Source organism: Lissotriton helveticus, chromosome 11, assembly GCF_964261635.1.
Source record: "Lissotriton helveticus chromosome 11, aLisHel1.1, whole genome shotgun sequence".
NCBI lineage: Eukaryota > Metazoa > Chordata > Amphibia > Caudata > Salamandridae > Lissotriton > Lissotriton helveticus.
In genome coordinates, this window is record NC_136072.1 from 789240153 (window position 1) to 789264786 (window position 24634).

General features: G+C 41.2%; 1 protein-coding gene across 7 annotated transcripts in view; it reads left to right on the plus strand.

The window, feature by feature from the left end:
• DBNL (drebrin like) overlaps positions 1-23376 on the plus strand; it is a 100682-nt gene extending 77306 nt beyond the window's left edge. For 4 of the 7 annotated variants that reach the window (XM_078666740.1, XM_078666742.1, XM_078666741.1 and 1 more), the window contains 4 exons: positions 2795-2905; positions 9556-9683; positions 9893-9986; positions 18271-23376. In XM_078666740.1, coding sequence (XP_078522866.1) covers positions 2795-2905; positions 9556-9683; positions 9893-9986; positions 18271-18410 — 473 coding nt within the window. In that variant the 3' untranslated portion in view covers positions 18411-23376. The remainder of the gene's footprint in view (positions 1-2794; positions 2906-9555; positions 9684-9892; positions 9987-18270) is intronic. The other 3 variants (XM_078666743.1, XM_078666746.1, XM_078666745.1) reach the window with 1 other exon arrangement.
• The last annotated feature ends 1258 nt before the right edge of the window (positions 23377-24634 follow it).

The window sequence follows — 24634 nt, forward strand, 5'->3', positions numbered from 1 at the left end:
TTTTTGTACAGGACAATCAAGTAGATGGATATCTTTAAAGAAAGACATGAGTCTGGTTACACTCTATACAGCTGTTTATACCACTGAACTAAGCAATAAAACAATAGAAAAAGACAAAAAGCACAATTTAGGGGTTGGTAGAACAGGAGAATGCTGCAAATGAGCCAGTCCCCTTTCCACCAGACCTGTGGTACCCTCTCCTCATTTAGAGTGGGTGGTAACAATTAAACTTTCAAAGCTTGCTCTGCCATCAGAAGCCTTTGGTAGAGGGCCCATCTATTACAGATATATACGCACATCACAAAGTCCTGGGAAATATCGATGTCGGTTTTTCCTGCAGGAGTTCCCCATGAACCACATGGAAACCCAGGCAGGAGAAGACCGAGGTGTCCCCAGTATGCAAGGGAAAACTACATCACAAGCACATCACTTTTTTGTTTCACAGAAACATTTCACCCATTTTGGAGGTTTGTTTTTGTAAAACAAAAATGAGGCTGAGTGGGCTGCCCTGAAGGGGTAGCTGCATGGTATTACATTTCTTGTGGGAGTGCTTCCTCCATGTTAGCAGAAGCACAGTAGCCAAAATGCCCTCCCTGAGCAGTGGTGATGTCTCATTACCATGAGGCCTCTGCTGAGGAATAGGTTTAGACCGGGCCTCCACCTTAATGGGCTGGAAGACAATTTTTCGACGTCCCTTAGTGTTTCATATAATGCTAGTTGTCTCAGACATAATGAAGGGCAATTTAGTTAAACACTACAAACTAAGGGGTCTATTAGGATGGCAGGCGGACTTCAGTCCGCCCGCCACCCTAGCTGTGCTGGGACCGGCTGCCAGTGGTGCGGGGGTACCGGACCACCAATTAGGATGCCACCGCCGCGGTGTCATCCCGTATATATTACATTGTGGCGGGCGGTGCTGTAAGCAGCACCCGCCACAATGCAATATATGCATGTTGTGCATTGGCATGCACAACGTGACAGGCACCCTGCGGTACCTGCCACCTTGTGCATGCCAATGTTGGGGGGTACCATGGGTACCCCCCAAGTGCGGCCCCCACCCCCCTGGGGGCCCATATCGTGCCCCCCAAAGAAAACTCTGCATGCCTTTCCATGGTGGAGTCTCTGCCATGGAAAGCCATTGAAAATGCCTCCTCATGATATGGATGGCAGTGCCTGCAAGGCACCGCCACCATGTTATGGGCCTTTTCCGCCCGGTAGGCAATCGAGACTATTGCCTACCGGCAGAAAAGCGGCGGACGGTCTTTCCGTCTGCCACGGTACCCACCGCTGTGCTAATGTTGTGGGGGGTAAAAGGCTTTCTGGCGGAGTGATTTGGCGGGCGGATCGCCACCGCTGGTAGGGCGGTGGCGATCCACCTGCCATCCTAATAGACCCCTAAATGCTGAAAAATAAAACAAACTCGATCACAAATATAGTAAACTGAACTTTGTAGTACCACCAGATTCTCTCACAAATTCCCGGTGCTGTCACAAATGAATAACCGCTGGCAGCCAGAGAGCTTCAAGAACTGCTTCATCACATGCAGTCTTGAGGCAAACATAAAAACTGTCATCCTAAGTAGCTAAAAAAAACTTCTCCAAGGCTTACCCAATCCTTACATAGACATTTGACTGAATCTAGTCTAAAAAAAAAACCGAGCCGAAGAGGAAATGCACTAGCTAAGCAAACTAATTGCACAACCCATCTTGGATGTATTATGGCAAATTTGGCTCCTTGCCCATCTGGTATAGAGCAGGAATTTATCGTTTGTACAAACCCACTCCATTTCATAGGAAATCGCACATTAATAAAGTGCAAACAGGCCACTCGATCAATCCATACAGGAAGAAGGTAGTAGCAAACATGTTTCAGGTAGACTTAGCCAGCTAATCATTTCAATTTTTGAACTGTGATTTGCTCTGTTGACTCTGCTAGAGGGCTCCTGCTTATGTAATTAAAATGCTCTGTTCATGCCCCTAAAGGAACACCTTTCAAAAACCCTAAGAGCGAGATTTCTTCGATCACTAACGTGTCCGTGCAGTCCTCCTTCTGATCAGCGCCTTCATATCCTTCAAAGGAGCCTGATTCAGTCTGAGCAGCCAGATTGCAGCTCAAAAGTAACATACTTTTACTGCTCACAGTAGAAAAGGAAAGAATTTGGAATTCCTGCTATGTGGAGAAGTCAAACCTATGACTCCTTCAAAGTAGAGATGTTGGAGCTACTGCTCGGTTATAAGCCTTGTATTGAAGTCAGATCAGCAGCACGAGACGATAAACTTCTAACTACTTACACAGAAGAGAGGAACAACTATATATCAAGGGAGCAGGTATTACTCTATGTAAAGTGATTTAGCCATATTAGCAGTTCAAGATAACAGAGCTCCTGCTGCTTATAAAGCAAAAATGTGAGAATGGCAGTTTTGGATGTAGAAGCGAGTCTTTGATGAGAAGGGCCAGAATAGCAGCAGAAGGTATCCAAGTTCTCCTTACTCAGAGGTGAGAGGTCAGAACTCCAACCTTTGATCACAAACTGCTTTAAGTGAACTACCACTAAGAGAAGATGAATGCCATAGTGGCACCACTGGGTAACTGAGAATCGGCCAGCTGCTCTCTTTTCTGGCTTCTGTGAGTTAAATAGTCACTGCTTTGCGGTAATAGAGTGGTAAGTAATGGAAAATCAAGTATCAAGCCAGTCTGTAGAATAAAGACAGCACTGTTGTGTAGGGATGACTAAATACAATGAACTGACATGCCCCTTAAACTCATACTGATTTGCACCCCCCACGTTCCCCAGATGAATATGTGGTGAATCCCATGAAGCCTGCAGCCCGGATCCCAGAGCCACAGCATCAACAAGAAGATGAAGATGACCTGTATGAGGAGCCACCGGACCTACCCAGAAAAGGTTGCACTAGTTTCAAAGCCACACTGCAGTCTCTCAAATATCCATGTTTCTTCCTTTTTTTTAAAAATATAAATGGTTTGCTGCAAGATCAACGTTTGTGCACAGAGAGAAGAATTTCACTCAATGTGCTGTCAGTGAAAGTATTCTTTCCTTTTAACCTACCCTTTCTCAACTGTCTCTGTCCCAAAAAGATGATCTTCCTGTCAGAACTCCAGCCACAAAGGGATCACAAGACATGCTTCTCTCTGGTCATCTAAAAAAAAAAAAAAACTTTTAAAAGATGTGCAGTGAAAATTTTGATTTTCTCCCATCCCCAAGATAAAAATGTTTTTTGCATTGAGACTTGTTACTGATGCAATGTTTAGAAAGCTCTCTGATGTTGGCACCAACAGGCTTGACACGCTAACTAGATTGGCACCATGCAACAGTGCACCTAGTTAATGTATACCACAAATCAAACTCTTCTATTATCAAACTACCTAATGGACTGTGTATGTAATTCTGTTCTTACCTACACTCCTAACATTCTGCTTAAAGACCTAAACCCCTTCAGGAACTGCTGAGATCTTTCTTTCTATGTTCCACATGGCTGGTCTAGAGCTGTTGCACCAACCTAGTCATGGAGCATGTCATCTCCTTGATACTATTATTTATTTAGGCAGGTTTTGTCCACTTTTCTTTATATTAATCCAGTGTTTCGATGCAGTCATTTTTGTACATCAATTGAAATTATGAATCCTCCTTACCCTCTCTTCCAATAAATATTTTCCTTGCTCACCTAGGCTTCCATATATAAGCAAAACCTTGACAGCTCATTTTCATGTTTATTTGCAGATTTATTTTTTGAGCTGGCGTACTTTTGATTCTGTATCTTTAATCTCCAAGTTTAACCAAAGTATATTTCAAACTCTATAGATTTTTTTTTTTAATCCCACTTCAGTCCCTTTTCACCCACCACCCCACTTTACATTCACGTGGTCTTTGGTTTTCCACAGATTTGCTAAACCCCGAAATTCAAATTAGATGCACTGAATGAGCGTGACCGATGGCGGACTCCCCGGAATTACAGGACCATTAGCGGTCTAAACAATCTGAATATTTCTGTAGTAAAGTACACCAGAAATAAGGAATCCAGACGCGTAAGTGGTAGAAAATTAAAAAAGTTTTTTTCCAGAGAAAGGACTTCAACCTCCAACTACAGTCAATTTTCCTCCTCCGCTTCAGCCGTCAGTTGCCAGTGGAATACAGAATATAGAACCTAGAGCATGAGCCATAGTCATATACAACATTCCCTTGCCTTAAAAGAAGCATAAAGAGCCTTCTATAACAACCATATTACCCAAGCTTTAAAACTCCTCTAAAGCCCTCTTTAACATAGCTGCACAGATTACCAATCCACACTGCCTCCATTCTCTTTTAAACCCCTCGCAAAAACTATTTGACTCTATTTTTTGGCATAAGATTGAAATGATTCACTCCCCATTTGAATCAGAGCAAACATTGCGTTCCCTGGATCCTCTGGACCAAGGGGACCAATGATTAAATCCGAATCATTGGCTGCCGTAGCAGAATCCGGCCTAATCGATGTTATATTGGCCTAAACCATCTAGGTCTCCCTTTGACCCATGCCCTAAACCTGTGATACATAAAGCCACAACTGCTCTGGCTCCTTCCTTGACTAAGTCTCTTTTTTACTCCGCTCACTGTTTACAAGGAATTCTTACGGATTAGGAAAATAGCAGTCATTGCTCTTGCTAAAAGAAAGGCCTAATCTGGATCCAATAGGAATATCAAACTTGAAACCTATTTCCCTGCTCCCTTTTCTTGTCAAATGTCTAGAAAAAGTGGTGGCATCTCATTTTCAGTGCTTCTTGGAGTCTCTAAAAACTTATCAAGCAGGATTCTGTTGAGGTGATAGTATTGAAATGGTACTACTATCCACTCTAAATGTTCTAGGAATGGAAATAGACACAGGTAGCTTTGGGGTACTCATTCTCGTCAGTTTGTGATCTGCATTCAGCACTAACAAGTATACCCTCTTAAACACACTTTTCTCCATTCTTTGCCAGGGAACAGATATTAACTGGTTCATCCTCCTTTATTTCTGAAAGAACACAGTCTCTTTGTGTTAATTGTTCTCATCCTCATTCGCCCTGAGTTGCTGTGTCCATCAGGGGGCCATTCTTTCACCCATGTTGTTTAACATATACATTACCATTGGCCAACCTCCTTCAGTAAATGTATGTAAAATTCTATATGTACGCAGATGATTCTCAACCTGTCTTCAGCTTGTAACGACTGACATTCCCATCAGTGGGCAGATGCAATTGTTTTGTCACATGTTGATACATTGCAGTAGGTTACATCACGGTAATCACATCGTGATTATCTTCTTTAAATTGAAACTTAGATGGCAAGTATTATTTCAAATCCTTTTTATATATATATATGTGTATATATTAGCACTAGAAAAACAAAGATTAAAGTGAAGTTATAGTTACAAAATCTTGGCTTGGAAACCCTAGAAATTAGCTGAAAGTAGATTTATAGGTAGGTGTTGACATGACATACAACCTAATATTTAAAAACACAACAGATCACTAAAATCCACATAAATATAATTTAATGCATTAACTATGACTTATCACCTCATCAAATCACTCATGTTAAATATCTTCAGTGATATTACTGATGACATCTCAAATGACATCATCCGTCATACATTACTCCAAAAACCCTTGCATCATTTTAATAAAGAAATGTGTTTGTAAAGGATCTGTAGTCTTAGACACTACAGCATAGAATTGTTGTGTATACACATGTAGGTACATAGAGTGAAAGTAGTCTAACCCCTTGAGGCTAGTGTGGTTGTACATGTTGTAGGTTATATGGTGCACAGGTTACAAACCAGTAAGGTTTGGGGTGCAACACTATTACTCCATGTTAAACAAAGTAAAGGCTGAACACACCTGATGTGGGTTGCTGAAGCATGTTTCAAGGTGGGTTGTTGCTTAAAGCCATAGCCTGATCCCAAAAATGTGTGAGAGGCCAAAGCTCTGTTGACAATAAATTGGGATATCTGGGCACATGCCAATTTTTTATAGTTGTAATACAGTGCTTTGGACAAATTATTTTTTGCAAGGATGTTTAGAAGGTGTGGATGTTTATTCCCAGAAAATCGCTGAAGATTTTGTGGCATTGTATATTCTTGCATATTGTGGAATAGCAGAGGTTTGCTTAGTTGGTTTATCTCTCACTGGCACTCTAGGCATGGCACTATGGTTGTAGGTCATTGTGCCCTTCTCATGAATATGTGTAATGTATTTGACCAAACTATAGAGTGTTGTCATAGGGCATGGCACCAGTATTCTTCCAGTGGCAAATGCATAACTGTCAACCTCTCTTCCTCAAATAAATTGGGGGTCATGTGATGTCTTTCAGAAAATAAATCCATTAGGGTGAACAGAACCACTGTACCTCATGGGAAGGCCACATTGGGTCCCATGGTAGTACTGATGTACCCGTGGCACAATTTGTTTAAAAACTGTAGTCCCTCTGGGCCCCTCCAACCGCAAAAAGTGCCAGGTGGTCAGGGTGCCCCCACTTGGCAACCTTCTACTTTTTTTAAAGTATCATTTTTAGGGCAAAGAGACCAAGTCTCAGATTCCTGTATGGCACCCATAACATTTTTCTCTGGTTTGCTAGCAGCCAGTCAGATTGCTCAGTACTGCGGGAGTGGTACTGGGCCCACATTACCAAAAAGGCCTACAGGATAAAAATCTACCTCTACTGATTTAGAGATCCCGAATGTTTTATATTTATTTTAGGAATATGTGGACCAGTCATCCAGATATAGCTAACTTTTTAATCCATTCAAGACCACACCAAGCATTGCTTTAAAAGTGAATTTCGCACACAGCTGAACGGATTTACATTAAATAACACTTTCTGAGTAAAGTTCTAATGGTCTGCCAAATTTGTTGCAATTTTGTTCAGCTGTTTTTTTTATATCATAGGGTAACATTTCCTGTGGGACTTCAAATGAGAAATCAATATTTTGGTACCCCTGTTTTTTTCTTGGCCCCCTCCTGACATATTGGCGCAAAATGTTCCATGTATATGGGTTTTAAATGCTACTTACAATCTAAGCTTGTGGTAAAGATATTCAAATCTTTTTGAAAATGGAGGGGTAAACTCCCTTACCTCCCTGTTTTTAATGTGTGCGTAATATATATATTATAGGGGGTAAACTCTTATTAATAAATGTGTGTGTGAACCTTCAAACCCCCTTTAATTAATTAGTTTTATTAGGGTACATCCTATATATCTACAATATATATCTCCCCCGTCTTACCCATCTCTGAACCTGAAAAATCCCTTACAACCCCTCAATTCTACCATCCCGAAGCCTAAAAACCTTCATACGACCCCTTAATGCTACCCGTCCCTGAACCCCTTTCTACTGCTTAACCCTGCTCATCCGTAAAACTTTAAAATTCCATACCACTGCAGTTCGTTACATAATGTAAAATATATAAATTTATATACCTAATGTTACGTGAACCATTGAAAAAAATATTACTTACCTGCGATATGCAGTACTGACTAAAAACATCTTGAGGTACTTGTCTGCGATGTAAAAACTCTGATGTACTTAAGTGTCATGTACTGACTTCAATGTGACGGTAGCAAACCAGTGATCCTAACTTTCTTGCGTGCTACCTGTGCCACTGTTCAAACACTGTATAACAGTGAGCTTCTTCATATTCATCCCATTTACTGTAGTTTTACTTGCAGTCAAGAAGGCGTCAGAATGGCACATCACTGATTAGCATCTGTGAATGGTTGCTCGCCCTACTCCCCCTAATCTGATTCAAAAGCTAGGAATTATCTTGGATGAACAGCTCCCTTTCGAACTAAAAGTGACTGCTCTCTCTTCGGCATGTTTCTAAAAGCTAACATTACTTAAATGTATACATACCTTCGAGAAGCCTATACACTACATTTCAGTGGTCATGGTCTAATCCAAACTGGACTACAGTAGCAGTATATACCTGGTTGCCAATGCAGAGACTAATGCAGAATGCCGCAGCCAGACTTCTTATAGGCCAAAGGAAATAGGATCACTTACTGCAGACTATCCTGGCTCCTGTGGAATGGGTGGGCGGGGGTGGGGGGCAATACAGTGGCTTTTGGCATGGTAATTTCTAGCAAGGATGGACCTCTGATGAACTACATAGATACATTATTGCGGTATATATGAGATACTCTGATTAATCAATGCTGTGTCTAGTACTTCTTCGGAAATTGATACTGGAAAAAGGCAAGAACTTATTTTCAGCAACTTTCAAATAATTATGAACAGAACAGCTTTCCTTTTGTAATGGTGTGTAGCATGCAAAATTCCCTACGAGTCTGCTAACTGTTCACAGGCTATTCGCAAAAAACAGCATCAGTAAAAAAAAAAACACTAATGGATATTGGCAAGGAAGATGTTCAACCAAGAGTACAGTAGGTACAAGGTACAACCTATTGTGGTCCAAAGATGTGTGGAGATTCAGTATACCAGGATCCCTGATTTGACTAATTCAGTGTGTGTCCCCAATTGGTTTGCTGAAATTTTAGGCCCTAAAGCTATTTGGGTGCAGAGATAACTTCTGGTCCCCACGATGGTGGCCAGAGGAAATGGGGACCCCCCCCTTCACCGGTGGCGAAGGTCAAAAACCTGGGTGTACTAATGGACGATTCTCCGTCCTTCAGGCCACAAATTAAACCACTGTCTTCAGCAACCCACTATGTGCTAAAAACCATTTGGAAAGTCCTGCAGTTTCTGGTGGATGAACATAGGAAGACCGTGGTAACAGGATTGGTGATGTCCCGACTGGATTACTGCAACAGCCTCCTGCTGAATGCCCAACAGGGGCTGCTAATCAAACTCCAAATCCTGCAGAATGCAGCAGCCCGCCTGATTACGGGTACACCCAAGTTTGCCTCGGTAGCACAGGATCTGGTGAAGCTACATTGGCTACCAGTACGTAAAAGAATAGTTTTTAAAGCGCTCTGCGTGATCTTCAAGGCATTGCATGGCCTAGGCCCCCAATGTATGACACTGCTCTTCCAGTGGTACAAGCCTGCAAGATCCTTAAGGTCAGCTGAGCAGGGGCTGGTTGTAGTCCCAAGAGTCAGGAAAGCTCGCTGGGGGGGGCAGGAGCTTCTCCCTGGGTGCGGCGAAGGCCTGGAACGCGCTGCCGTTGAGCCTCAGACAGATATCTGACCTGCTGTCATTCAGGAGAACCCTAAAGACGTGGCTCTTTACACACTAATTCCTCAGTGCATGCATACTAGTGATCACTCAGTGCCAGGACACCTCCGGGTAACAGCGCGCTTTAAAAATGTGAAAAATAAATAAATAAATAAACTAAAGTGTGACCATAATATGACCTTCATACCAGAGTGTAGGTTGATGTTCCTAGCTCTATGTAGTTTTGCACTGCACTCGGCATGCCTCATTCGTCCAGGGCTGATTGGGCAAAGGTTGATGTACTGTAAATTTATTTTCGGGTGAAGATAATAGTTTAAAGGAACAGCAAGCCCCTTAATTTTAAGGGTTTGCTCTGACTTAAATTGTGACTCCTTCCTCTCCCCACCAGATGCATATGGGGCGCAGCCAATAAACCCAGCAGCGCGAAACACGCAGTTGCAGCATGAGCAAGATGAGGTGGATGACTTGTATGAGGAACCCCCGGAACCTGCTGATATCTATGAAGAGCCTCCACAGGTTGGTGTTTTATGTGTCTTGGCTGAGAGAAGCGAGTTGAAAAAAAGAAGAAAACAATATATATATATATATATATATATATATATATATATATATATATATATATATATATATATATATATATATATATATATATGTGTGTGTTTTTTTTCTCTCACTCTTTTCCCCCCCAATTGCCTTACAATGTTCCTTGTATATGTCCTGTCCAGGTGCAGGCTGCAGCAGAAACCATGTATGAAAGTGCTTCAGAATACCTACAGGGAAAGGGGCTGTGTGCCAGGGCTCTCTATGACTATCAGGCTGGTAAGGACTGTGTGTCATTTTACGCTGTGTAATCTACTTTAGTGCTGTCTGACGCTTCTCTCACTATTTAAACATCTTGGCTGTCTCATGTATAAAACGCCCATCCTCTGTACCTTTGTCTGCTCTTTTCTCTAACGATGCGACTGTCTCATTTCGCACACTGTTTTGCCCTCGGTCTCTATTTCGTCTTCTCTTTTGTGCTTTTTCTGTATCTTTTTTAACCCCACCATTTATTCCTTCAAAAACTCTAGATTTGTTTTAATATAATGTGCTGGTTTGGCGCATGAAAGACAACCGTTAAGGGGTAACTTTACTGTCATTCTTATAATATCTTATTGGAGCAGTTTGTATAATGTAGCCTAAGTGCAATAGAAGCAGAACGCTTCATACAGGACCGTAATTGTGTGATGCTGCTTGCGGAATACAGGGCCCTGGATGGAATTTTACATAAGCTGGGTAAAGAAATGTGATCATCTACATAAATGTATTTGCATTTACAAATGGCGCGAATGTTGGAAAGAGTCAGGTGGAGGGATGAAAGGTAGGGGAAATTAGGAGCGGTGTTAACTTTATGAATACATGGTTGGTAAGGACCAGTATTGACCGAAAAGTGTGGTCATTCTACATGTTTGAAGTTTATAAGGAAATTATCCGGTTTCAGTTATTTTCTTTCCTTCTCTTAGCGAGCTCTGTTTTCATCTGGTATTGTGTTTATTGGCTAGTTAGCCTGTTTACTGATGTGTAGGGCATTGGTGGATGATACAGAATGACTAGAACGTGTTGTGTGTTGTTGCATTGCAGCGCCGGTTTGACGAGGAGCAGGCCCATATGATGAAGCATGACATCCTTTGGGGTGTGTGAGGGCACTTCACAGACCTGAACACACTCACTTATGAACTGCACATCGATCGATTATACCTAGTAAGAAAGAATGAGCCAGAGACTATCCAGAAGGTGTACATCGTATGTTTGTACCACCTGGATAGTGATGTAGTGTGTGGCAATGTAGAAGATGGCCTTCAGTAAAGGTGAACTCAGGAAGGCCTGTAATCTTGGGCACCGCCATTGAAGTGCGAGCAAATAAATACTTGATACAGGGAATGGAAGAAGCTGTTGGTTTGGTTGATGGGTTTGATCTGACATAGGACACTTGGTAGCTAGTTTTCTGAGAGTTCTTCACATGCATCTTTGAATTTGAAGTAGAGATCAATAGCGAAGCTGTGGTGTGTAATGGTACTCCAGTTAACATGTACAGGATGAACAGGGGCGTGAGTAGTACCCAATAACTCGCATGTCTAAGGATCCTGGACGGGTAGTGAGGAGAAGGAGGCCTTTTAACCCTTCTCTGTGATGTTCTAGCCGTTATGAATGACCTGTGTTATAGATTCCGTCAATCTTGCCTAGGATTTTCTGGGCCGTTGCTCTTTCTAGAAACGTATTCAAGAGCTGGTGGTGGGTGCTGAATTCGTAACTAGTAAGGTCCTCTAGGTGAACGGGGAGATTTTTGGATAGCAACATAGTTTTACTTTTTTTTTTTTGGTATGCTTGGAATAAGTCAGCAAGGAGCGAATTATTGATACCCACATTTGCATCTGGAGTGAGGCTGTTTACATGGGAGGAAGGACTAGGATCATCCTCCAGTTGTTAACTAGGTCATCAATAAAGAGGCTGCAATGAGTTCCATGGTGGATGCGGCATAACAGTGAAGTTGTTTATATTGGTGCATTTTGTGACCATGTGTGGGATGACAAGCAGGGGATCTGGGTTTGCGCAGTGATTAGCTGTATTGAACAATGTTCAGATTATTGACGTCTTGGTACAGTAGTATTTGGCTTTGTCAATGTAATATATTGGAGTGTTCTAAGCTCTCGAAAACCCGCCACCTCTTCAAAAGAGTGATTGGAAAATCTTCTCAAGATTTCTTATTAGGGTATTTATATCTTGTATACAACAGGGTGCTTTGGGATATGAGAGTGCTTGTCAGCGAGAGAGTGGAATTCAGATCAATTCAGCACTGGTTGTTGGGCTGAGAGAAAGCATAACCATGGCAATGGAAGAGTAACATATTTTTGAGGGCTCTAGAGATGGCTGTTGAGAGTTTGGGTAATTTCTTGTGGAGGCTTAGTGGATGTGTTGCGAGACAGGTGAAGCAAGATAGTCTGTGCAGCCTAAGGAGATGGATTACAGACCTGTGAGTGGGATTTTTTAATAGGATGAGATCTACATTGGCAGGAGACCATGTGCTGTGTTTACATGGGAGAGGTTGAAAGAGGAGACCTCTAATAGAGGGTCCCCCATAGAATTGAGGTGAAACAAGTTGTGGAGACTCCAGTGGCGGCTGGTGGGGGACAGTGGTGGTGGTTGGGGGGGTAGGGGAAAAATTAAGAAAGGCTTGGCTGCAAATGCCAATGCTGCCGCCTCTTCTCAGTTTTCTTCTTTGGAACTGAAGCACCCAGGCTCCCGGTCTCTCCCAGCCAATCATGATGCTGCCTTACAGCAGCGTTGTGATTAATCTGAGCACTGTGGCTCGGCGCTCAGAGAGGCTGGGAGGCTGGGCATGTTTTCCACACAGTCTGTACAATACAGCCTGTAGAGAACAAGCACCTAGATTGTAAAACCCTCTGGGTGCTTAAACAGGCATAGTATGATGGACTACTCACAGTCCAACATGGGTCGGACACTCCCGCACGGTATTCTATTTAAGCCATTAAGCGTGTAACATCAGTCAAGGCATAAACACTTTTACTATTATTGCACAAAAGCATTGTTATATCTGCTCTTGTTACCCCCCCCCCCCAGTTCTTCCGTGCCTCTGCTCACTAAATATACCTGAAATGGGGTTCGATAGAGGTTGCAGGAGTTCACTAAGTACATTGGATTGCACATTACAATATACCATATCCAAACGCCATTTCTCAAGTGTCAGAATGGGGCCCCTTGTCCATCCCATTGCCGCTTAGCTAGCAGCATACCAATGGCAACTAGCTTTCTGACCGCCTTATCTAATTCCTTATCATAACCCTGTACAGCTAGCATCAGATCCATCTCTATGGGCGAGCTAACTATAATTCCCAACTCTCGAAAACCATTTCCCCAGAATTCATGCACCCTCTGGCAACACCAGACAGTATGTACAAACCCAGCTTCACTCTCATAGCACCGTTGGCACTCTGCAGTATCATGTAATCTGTATCGGGGTAACCTCTCTGGAGTGTAATAAAACGATTTATGTATTTAAAATGTATTAATCAGTGCTACCCATTGAGCAATATCTCTTTTGTCCTGGAGCAACAATATCACCATACATTATCGTCCATGGCTCTGCGGAGGTCTCTCTTCCACTCCAGCCGCGCTTTTGCCTTGCCTGGCCTTTGTGCTTCTTGCACATAAGCATATAGTGTTGTTACCAATGTGACAGGGGTGCTTTTCTTAATCCGAGATGTAAGCGCTGGCATATCCAGGGTCTCCTACAGCGCGTCCCTCAGTCACGCAGTGCGTACTTGGCCCTATAACAATGATAGCGAGTAAGAGCTGAAGGTGGATGTTCTGTACCTTGAGTAGTCTCCCATTCCCCTCAACCCTGTCCTGAAAAAGATCCCCCATCTTCATTATCCCCATTTTACGCAGGGCAGACTTAAGCCTTTTTCTTGTCCCACCGGGAACCAGGTGAACCATTTAATTGAGGCCCGCGGAGAGTACAGCAGTGAACCTGATTGTTTGTCTAACATACGTCACCAGGAATGTACTGTATCCTGTATTGCACCCTCATTGTTCTCTTACAGGAATGAGTAACCAGACAATCAATTTCTTTTTCATAAAACCTCAGAAAAAGAACACGCTTCCTGTTAGCCCCTCCCACGCCTTACAAACCAAAACTCCGTACAGCCATATAGCACACCACTCCTTCCCACCCTCGCGATTCCCCCACAAAAAATAGAAAAATTTACAATCTTAACGTGGTGTAGCACACATGGGGGTGTATGTTGCCGGCTTTCAAGCTCCTTCCCGGTCCCGTCCGTCTTCTCATAACCCTATTTCAAACTTATGCCTGACTCCAGTTAGATAAGCATGTATAGTCCCCTTTCAAAGGCCAGCCGTCTCCCGTCTCGGATAACTGGAAGGAGCCAGCGTGTGCCAGGTTAGTAATCTCCACGGGTGCAGAACCATACTTCCCACCCCGGACTGACAACCCGTCTGTGTACCGAGTTCCTGCTGTATGCAGCTTGAAACAGTCTTGCCAAAATCTCCGGTCCAAGCGAGAGGGGGCCCCCCCCCCTCCCAACCATTTTGGTTGTGTCCTTGAGGCATCAACGTAATGGTAGAAAGGGCAATATTTAGTGAGAAGTACCCACATCTTATGTCATGCCCCGACTCTCTCAGCTCGATTATCCAGCGTCCTGCGGTATCCTAGGCATTAACCAGCTTGTTATTGTTCCTCTGTATCCGGTGCGTCCTCTTCATCGTTGAAGGTTTTTTTGGTGGAGCTCCCTTTGCCCCTCACTCCCCCGTTCCGTTTTCAGGAATTGGAGTACAAATTTGGGATCTGTGAAGAAATGGGCCTTCACTTCCGAGATGACTCTTAGCTTAGTGGGATACATCATGCTTTACTCTATATTTTACACTCTCAATCTTCTTTCTCTTCACTTAGACAAACTGACAGCAAGCTTCCTGGACTTATGTGAAGTCAGGGTAGGTGGACAGCTCAGCACCCTCGTAGCGCGACACTTTTAGTTCTCTTGGCTTACGCAGACTCTCATCCCATCCCTGTAGTTCAATAGCCCTGCCCAACATGTCCACGAGAATACATTCAACAAATTGCTCCATGTTGCCTATATTGGTGGATCCTGCCACTCCCACTTAACGTATATTATTCCCTCTGGAACGTGCTTCCAGGTCTTCTGCTTGCAATGTGTGCAGCAATTTGTCCATTTTCTTTTGCAGTTCTGAATCCACATTAATTGTGTCCTCTGTATTAGATACTCTTCTCCCTACATTGTTCAGCCTCTCCTTGTGATTATCCAGCCTCTCTGCCATTCTGTCCATGGAGAACGAGAGGGCCTCAATCCTCCCATCTATTTTCGCAGACCACATTGCATAGCTGCTTAGATTTGCTTTAATTCTCCATCTGCAGAAGGGTATGTGGACTCAGGACCAGAGTCTGTAGTGTTTGTCTCTGGATTTAGAAACCTAACTCGGTTCAAATTGAATCTTGGCCTGTGATCTTTATATTTCCCCATATTGGCCACTCACCACAGCACTTCAATAAACTCTTAGCCTGTGGATCAGAATGGGCCATGTAGAGGGCTTTGCTTTATACACTCACACCAGCTTCAGGTTCCACTGCAGCGGGCGACCCCAGAATGCAGTGTGGTAGCCCCAGAGCAATCAGGCCACACACTCGGGTAATCTGTGCTACGTTCGCACACCCCAATGCAGCAAAGTTCCGTCAACACCAGAGGCACCCGACCACTTGCAGCCAACTCGCACCAGCCAGGCCAATCCAGAGTCGTTCTAGGCCGCAGGGGTCTCCGTACCAGACATCAACCACCTGCATAGGCCCGCTGTAGTTTCTGCGCACCCACTTGGGCGAACACTTCTCATGCACTACCGATCCCAGAAGGCCTTGGCAGTGGCCACGCCCACCTGGGCTGGGACTTTTCATTTAAAGTGCGTGAATACTGGGCTTTCTTTTCCTCTTAACCACGCTGCTGATGAAGGGCTATTCCCGAAACATGTTTGGCGTTTTCATTATTGAATTGCATTCCTGACTGGGAGCCTGCTTGCATGACAGCGATAAATAATAAAAGAAGCTTACTTACTTCTTGTGGCCTCATTTCAAAAGTGTTCCTGATATATATATATATATATATATATATATATATATATATATATATACACACACACACACACACACACCCCTGGCGCTCTCTTTACCGGTGCCGTACTCCTTAGCAGAGCCTTGCTTTTAATTATCCATCACACCTCCTTTGTTAAGGAAATGAGTACGCACTCACAAAGTCCGTTATTTCCCAAGATTTTATTCGCAGTGATTTCCAGCATATAAGTAAAAAATTCAATCCGACGCGTTTCACTACAAACGTGTAGCTTGCTCACGGTTAATACTATGAAAAGCTTAAGCCACTCCTATTTCTATGGAGGGTCCGCCAGTAACTGTGGAGTCATTGCATCACTTCCTGTTAAAATACCGGAAGTGCGCTGGGAACTGTAGTTTTTAAATATCATCAATAAAATTTTATGTTTCAAAGTTTCTAGCATCATTTTTTTCCTTGTTTTTTATATATTTATATTACATTTTTTTACATTCTCTCCCACCTTTGTCAATACCTTATATCAAAAGGACTCCCATTGCGTCTTACATAAAGATTACCGGACGATTTACAGCTCACGGTTAGGTCCGATAGAATTGTCCGTTTTGAATTCTAGATTATCCAACTTTATTAAGTTGGTATTTTACCAAATCAAAGCTGTAATACTGTGCCTGGAGTGATAAATGGCTTTTGTCATTTTACAGCTCGGCAAGGACAGCACTGTGCTCCTATGCTTAAAGACTTTGCTGTAGAAATGGCAAAAGACTTTGTCCATTTTTATCTCTGCATGGATAGCACTGTGCTAATCCTTTGTTTAAAAACTTTAATAGAAAAGCAGACATTTGAGGTGAGCAGATCTAGAGTGTCCCTGGTGTTGAGAGTGCTCTATATAGGAGCTGCATTCCACCTAAACTTGAGAACTACCCAGAGTTCTCTGCTTCTTTTTTTGCATAATTTATTCGTCACTCTATGCCTGAAAGGGTATTTTTTTTATATATATCATTAGAAGAATGTCCAATATACCCCAAGTCGTTTCACATAACAGATTGCAATTATGCTGGGCACTCTCTATTTTGATTTATGGATGCACTAACTTTGCAATAAAGACACTGCAAAATACTCCACGTTGTGGTCTGTTCTGTTCGGTTGCCGAGCAAGTGGCAGTTCAAGGATTGTGATTATATATATATATATATAAATATATATATATATATATATATATATATATATATATATATATATATATATATATATATATATATATATATATATATATATATATATATATATATATATATATACTTGAAGATGAAGGATCACAAGAAAACAACAGCCAGCCAGGGCAAAAATCTGGATCCCAAAGGATACAATGAGTCACAAAGAAATAAAATATCCAAGAAAGAAGTGACTCAAACAGATATATTCACCAAAGAACAAAAATATATTTCCACTACAACGTTTCAGCTTCCGCCTTCCTCAGGTAGTTTCAAGATGGTAAGCTCAGTGGCTGCACAGATGACACAGCTGAATTTTCAAAAAGCATCATGAGTGAAGATTCCATTTGGAATGTGGAATCAATGCAGTCCTGAGAGTTCTTGAGATATGCAGTAATCAGGATGTGTTGTCAGTAATGTTTAGTCCATCTGGATGCAATGATTTTAAACGGTACATCCAGAAGTTTTCCTTGGAGTCCAGTAGTTCTTCCTTTGAGACATGTTCCACGGGGAAAATCTTCAAATCTGATAGTGAATGATCCACAAGGTTAAAATGATTGGCTACAGGCTGGTCAATTTTCTTATTAATTATGGCTGATTTGTGGTTCCTGAATCGTGTGCGGAGCTCATTCATTGTTTGGCCTACATATTGTTTTTTACAGCTTTGTCGTTGGTATTGAATCACATAAATAATGCATGTTGAGCGACATGTAAGATGCTGTCTTATTGCATAGGTCCTTCTGGTAACATAACTAGTAACTGATGATGTTTGTAAAAGGTATTCACACGTGATGCACCTTTTAGAGTCACAGAAATGAACCCCTGGATTTGTTACAGCTTGCTTAAGTTCTGCTCTCACAATAAGAGATCGTAAATTTGGAGCTCTGCGGTAAGCAATGACTGGCGGTTTTGGAAAAACCTTTTGCAATTTTTCACAAGTAGACAGTAAGGGAAATGTTTTTTGCATTATATTTCTGTAGTTGGGATTATATATATATATATATATAATCTGTTATGCGAAACGCCTTGGGGTATATTGGACTTTCTTTTAATGAGCCCTTGCTTCTGAACTTCTTTTGGAAGGAGTAGTCTGTTGAGCAGCATAGATCTTTTACTGACGCTTTCAGAGTCCTCGGCTGCTCAAGAATTTTCTCATTTACCATTAGACCAGTAACTTTATTATGCATATAATTAACTTATCTGTTTCCCCACATACATTTTGTTTTTACATCTTTTTCGTAGCTGATGACACAGAGATCTCCTTCGACCCAGATAACATCATCACTGATATTGAGATGATTGACGACGGCTGGTGGCGTGGTTATGGTCCAGATGGCCACTTTGGCATGTTCCCTGCCAACTACGTGGAACTTATTGAGTGATCGTTGCAACAAACAGAGGAGAGGTCAATTGCAGAAGATGATGGATGTCAAACACCCACTTAAAATAGAATCCAAAAGCAAACTGCTGGTTTATCACATCTGCTGTTTTAAGAAGTTACTTTTCAGAGTAAAGCTTTCAGAACTGCCATGTATCATGGACGTGTGCAGGGTCCCGTCTCAACCTTTGATCTGGCTGTGGCCGTGTGGTGATGACTTTTGAGGCAGTGGTTGTGTACTTCCATTTTTACCTTCAAGGTAGAAAACATGGTGCTGAAGTTAATGGAATATACGAAATTTGGCTTGTATTGCGCTGATTCTGAAAAACTCCCCTCGTATCGTGTCTTTTGGCTTGGGTCTTTTTTTTTTCATAAACCAAATCTGTTATATTTATGGGATCCATCATTACTTGTCCAATGTCATGCACTTTGATTGTTATGTTGATAACACAGTTTGCCTTGTATCATCAACGACACTCAGAATGTCTGTAATTTGGTGGCTTTGGTGTGGGATTGGGTGCACATGTTTGGGTACAGAGGGAGCTTGCAGATGGGAAATGTTTTCATTTTATTTTGTCAAATTTTAAGCAGTATTGTTGATGCTATGAGTAGACTCCATTTCTTGGAGAGGCTTAATAAAATGACTGATCTTTAGTATGCAATTAAGGCCAGCCAAGCTCGGTGAGACAAATACATGAAAAGTGACAATGTATGTTAAAGTGGTTCCGAGTCACTCTGCGAAAAGTAAGGGTTAACTCATCTCTTTTTGTAAATACTGCCCATACCACTTTCATTTTATTGACGATGGTGTAGATGAGATCACATAGTATTCACATACTGCCTGTATCCATATTTCTCCAACACACTTGGCTGTAAAATTAACTGATTCTTAAGATTCTATTGTAGTCATTCACATTAAGAAGGCAGTTGTTAAAAGGGGGGACTGTATGCCTCCCTGCCAACCCACATCATCCCTGGCATGTTTTTGCACACCACTGATGTTTGAAACTTAAAGAAAAGATGTTTAGAGGTAACTTTTTTGAGATAGTTCTTCCTTTCATCTAGAATGTGACCAAAACCATACACAAAGTGCTGATCTGATAGTATAGTAAGTGTGGCCACTAGCATCACAGTCACTATACCGTCTTGACCCAGCGATAACTGTTGGACACCTCATCTTGCATTAATCAAACTGGTCTTCCTTTTCAAGCCAACATCAAAACTTTTGTGCGCATCTTCATACACTGCTGAGTTTTTAAGAACTTGCGTATAGCAGTGGATGATAACTTTAGAGGCATACATAAATAGCCCTGTTCAAAATCACGTTAAGAATGTATTTACATTTGAAAACCAAGTGGGGGAGGCACAATTTTATTTTAATAAGTTGGAGCCGTTTGGGCATTTTGGGGGATTGAATGAAGAAAGAGAAGCAAACAATGGGACCACGGTAAGATTATACAGGTATAAATTGAATTGTAAATACTAGAGCCATTGAAGGGCTACATTTTTTACATATAAAATGTTTCTCTTTACAAAATTGAACCAACAAAAGTAAATTGCATTGTGAAGGGAAATCACCTGTGGATTGATTTTGAAGTTTAGATCTTAAAAGCTAGAGAAGGGAGTACTAGCAGTTTTTAATCTTCTTAGTAATGATTATTTTGTCTTATTTGACCAAAGTTTGCCGAAGTAATTACTGTGGTTTAATCCAAGTGGTATTAATAAACTTCCTACATTCCTGTATAAATCCTTCTTCCAGTTTGATGTTTTAATAACTACAGCTGAGTGTACTCCTATCAAGTGCACACCAGACCTAAAGATGGATTTATTATTTTAATAATTTAATATTGTAATAATTGGGTCAGTACTGGGCACATCTTAGGCTGTATGATCCCAGTCGATTCCAACCCACCCGCTATTTTTAAAATAAATTCCTGACAAATGTGTACTTCCCCTAATTGGAGACCTTATTCCCTACAATATTTCATTTATTGACCTTTCTTCCTTATTAGCTTGGATCTTTGTTGCACATTTACTACCAATGATGTCTGTCCTTCTGGGGCTGGTAGAGTACTTACGGCACTTGGAGTAACATAGATTCTCTTCTAGATGGATAAATGATGGCTAGCTCTAGACGTCCTGCTTTCAAACTGGGCATACGGACAGCAATGTAGGGGTGACTATTTCACATACAACTCCTTTCATGTTCCACATATTTATTTTTTTAGAAAAAATGGAATCTATGAACATAATTATGACACTTAATGTTCTTTGGTAAATTTTTGGAGTTGCTTTGGTGGTGTTTGGTAATTTCTTTTGCTGTGCCGTAAAACTTTCTATAATGAAAATTCTACCCCCTAGAATAAAATTGCTGGTGACTGGACAATCGAGCATAAAAAAAGTTAATTTTCTTGTGACTGCTGTATTTCTTTAGTTCATTTCCAAATTTATAACCTCCCAAGTCCTGTGTCAGTGGCCTATTAAAGTATGAGAAGAGCTACACTTAATTCCTAGTTTACTGTTGTTGACCTTTCGTATTAAAATGCACTTGTACAGGTAGTACACTTGTGAGGTTTTTTATGTAAGGCAACGTGTAAAGAAAGCACGGTCTTACATTGCTAAATCACACAAGGAATGGGGTCACTTTATATGAACATTTTTGTTTTTGTTTTTATAGTTTAGGCATGAGAAGAACCCCTACTGTTAAGATGGTGAGCCTTGATGCTCCATGTACACGCTACCCTGATGTCAGAAACTAGTTTATGGCTCTTTTGGTGCAAGTGTATCAGTACAGCCTCTCCGTGTTCTCTCTATATTCTACACCTGTTGTGTCCTTGTACCATAACAAATCATTCGGTTTATGCAGTGGTTTACTGCTGCTATGAATTTTCAATCTCTTAACGAGCCAAAATTCCCATGCTTCTAAAAAGTCTTCTGCTGCAGGAGACCGAGGAAGGCCTTTAAAACAAGGAGGGTACTGATAATTGTTTCGCATATTTAATATAAAATTCTATATTCCTCTGCAGATGTCTTGCTGTAGAATTCTTGCACTCTATATTCTATTTAGTCTTTAAAACTCCCAGCCTCCATAAACAGTTTATTTATTCTAGATTTACAACTGTGAATACTTTTTCTGTAGAACTTCCAGGAGACTCTTCAGAAACTGTAGAAAGTCTCCCAGAGTGCTGCAGACATTTAAATGGAGTGAGATGGACAACATAAAGCTTCCAACAATGTCGTATAGGGACTAATACCACTTTCCCTGCTTTTGCAGGACCTATTTCAACAGGCCAACTGTCCCCTCATTGTAATGAACTTTTATGCCAATGTTTGAGAACCTGTTATGTTAAGGCTCATGTAGTAGGCACTCCCAAGTGGAAACAATTTCCTGAGAAAATAACATTCTTAAAGGAGTCCTTTTATAGGTTACTTTTCATAATAAATATAAGATGTTCTAGTAATATCCCAACTGGAATAAACCCAGAGACCGTGTCAGATATTAGTAGCCTTTTTTACACTGTGGCTCGTCTATGATTAGAGATGAGAAAGAGGAAGTGAGGGCCTCTTTAAACACAGGGGTGGTAAGTTGGCAGCCTGTATTTTACAGATACCTAGGCTGGATTCTGAACCTTAAGATATTATGGGACAGGCTATGCTATCTTTGAAGCCTGTACTTAGATATTGCATCATTATTCTCCGAGTAAAGTGTTATGGAATCAGTTCCTCTTTTCTGGAAGAGATCCTACCTGATTCAAGTTCTTATGAATTTGAAACCAAAAACAGCTAGTTAACCCGCTTACTAAATTCCCAGTATTTTTAGCAGAAATGTTTAAAATAGTTGATTTTTTTACTTAGTTTGTCAGGTGGTAACAGTGGTACTTGATGAATTGGTGAAAACTGCATTTTGTAAAAAAAGAAAGGGGGTTAGTTGCTTGCCTCTGGTTTGTAGCACCTTAATGGAAGTTCTGATGCCTAAATGGTGACGTGTGTGAAGCCACTGCTCCTCCATTCCCTAGTCTTGAAGAAGAGACTGATGCATAAGGAATGGAGCAGCTTTACCTAGAATACTCTGTCTGGTCTAGAAATTGGAACAGTACTAAACTATTTTTTCCCATTAAAGGTTCTCCGCATTTCTTTTAGTAAACATTCAAGTATATAAAAAAAATAATTCATAATTTGAAAAGTTGGTAGTTAAACAATTCAGACTGTGAAAGTCCATATGACCCTAATATTGCTCCTTTAAACGTCCATGGAAATTCCCACTCTGAATCTGATTCCTTGACCAGAATTCCCTTTTATTTGCAATGTGTTTAAATGGTGATTGCATCACCACCGACTTGTGCTACAGCTGCGCCGTTTTCATTGAGTTCAGTATCATGATTTGGGAGCTAGCCTTAGAATGGGAAATGAAAAGTTGGAAGATGAATGTTACGGTCATTCACTCAACCCTCCAGAAAGGTATTTGCACCTTTCACTACAATGTTAGGGTTTCCATTTCGCTGCTCCTGTATTCCATTTAATCCAAAGTTTTCATGTTTACCTCTTATTCCGGTGGCGAATGCTCTTTTGCAATTCCAAATAAAACAGAATGAGAACCTAGGGCTCCTGGGTAATACTGTAATTATGAGAAACTGTGAATTGCTTGTGATACAAAAATGGCGGTCAAGGAGGTGCCCAATAAACGGGATTTCCGTGAATGCATTGTGAAGATATTGACATAAAAATAGGGACTGACCAACCACTGTCATGAATTTTTGAGTAAGAGGGAATGCTTATAAAAGGTGTGGTGGGATGTGGGAAACGGAGTGGAAGTAGAAAGAGAGTCAAGTGGCGATGAATGCCATACCTCTTGTCGGAAGCAAGATCATTTTGCAAAATCATGTGCAACCTGGGCCTTTGGCTGTGTATTTTTGATTTTTTTAAAAATTGTATTAGGTATGTAATAAAGTTAATCTTTGTGATAAAAAAAACCTTGATTTTCGTTCTTTTGGTGTGTTCTACTGTGGATTCCTGTATGTATGTATGTATATGTATTTCTATAACATGAACCTAGCCATAAGACAGCGAAGCACACTACATAGAGAAGCATAAAGTGAACGAGTGGTAGAGATAGATTTTGGACGATTACTTCATTGTGATATAGTGTTCTTTAAAGAGATGTCGTCAACTGGTTCCTAAATTGGAGCAGCTTTGGGATGGTCCTTGTCGACACATTAGTTTGTCCCATATCCTAGCTGCTTGTTGAATGTTTTTAAAAAAAAATTTTTTTACACTTCTTAGTCTGCAATCTGATGGTGTCCTGGTTGCAGGTGTGCTAAGAACCACCAGGGATGGTGAGCTTGTCTGCAAGAAAAACAGGGGTGCTGATCGTGATGTTTTTTTATTTATTTAAAAAGAGTGTTTTTGGTTAGACAGTTTCTTGCAAAATTGAAAAAACTCCTCATTTAAAATGGCCAGCTGAACAAGAATCGGATGCGAATGTTTATCATTTATGTTTGGAGCATTATTGACTGCCAGGTGATGCGCAATTCAGTTAGAGCAATGTGGAAAGTTGAAAAATACACTGGACAGTTGTAGTGGTGACCTGCACCTTTCATAATTTCAAACTCTGTGTCCTAAATACGATAGTTGCCCACCTCCATGAGCCTGCTGCCCACAGTACAAACTCAATACAAATATGGAGGTGGAACATCGAATTTCACCAATTGAATATAATCTTCTGTTCTGGCCTCGCCAATATTTAGCACTTAATGGTCATATTTGAGGAAATGTCCAAATGATCGAAAGAGTAGATTGTCTTGTTTCATGATACAAAAGAATCTTTACTTAATCAACATGTTAATTCTTCTTGATACACAGAAAACCACAGTGTTTCGTTCCTACATTGACAGAACTTCATCAGAGTAATAGTAGCTTAATTAATGATCTAAATGTTCTCCTTCATCAATGCTATTACACTTATATTAAACAGCCTATGTTGTATTAGCAGTTGTAAAGGGTACATGTCCAATCATATTTCTCATAATCCAACATAATCCATACAAAGTCAGTGTTGTTGTTTATACTTAAATTCGCCAGAACAAGATTGCACCCTTTCCTCTCACCTGTCTGGATTCGTGTGTCATCTTTAGGTATAAGACTGGTCCCTTATATCCTGGAACTGCACACGGGATTGGCTTACACTAATAATAAAAACTGCCACCCTTATAGCACAGGAATTAAAGACAG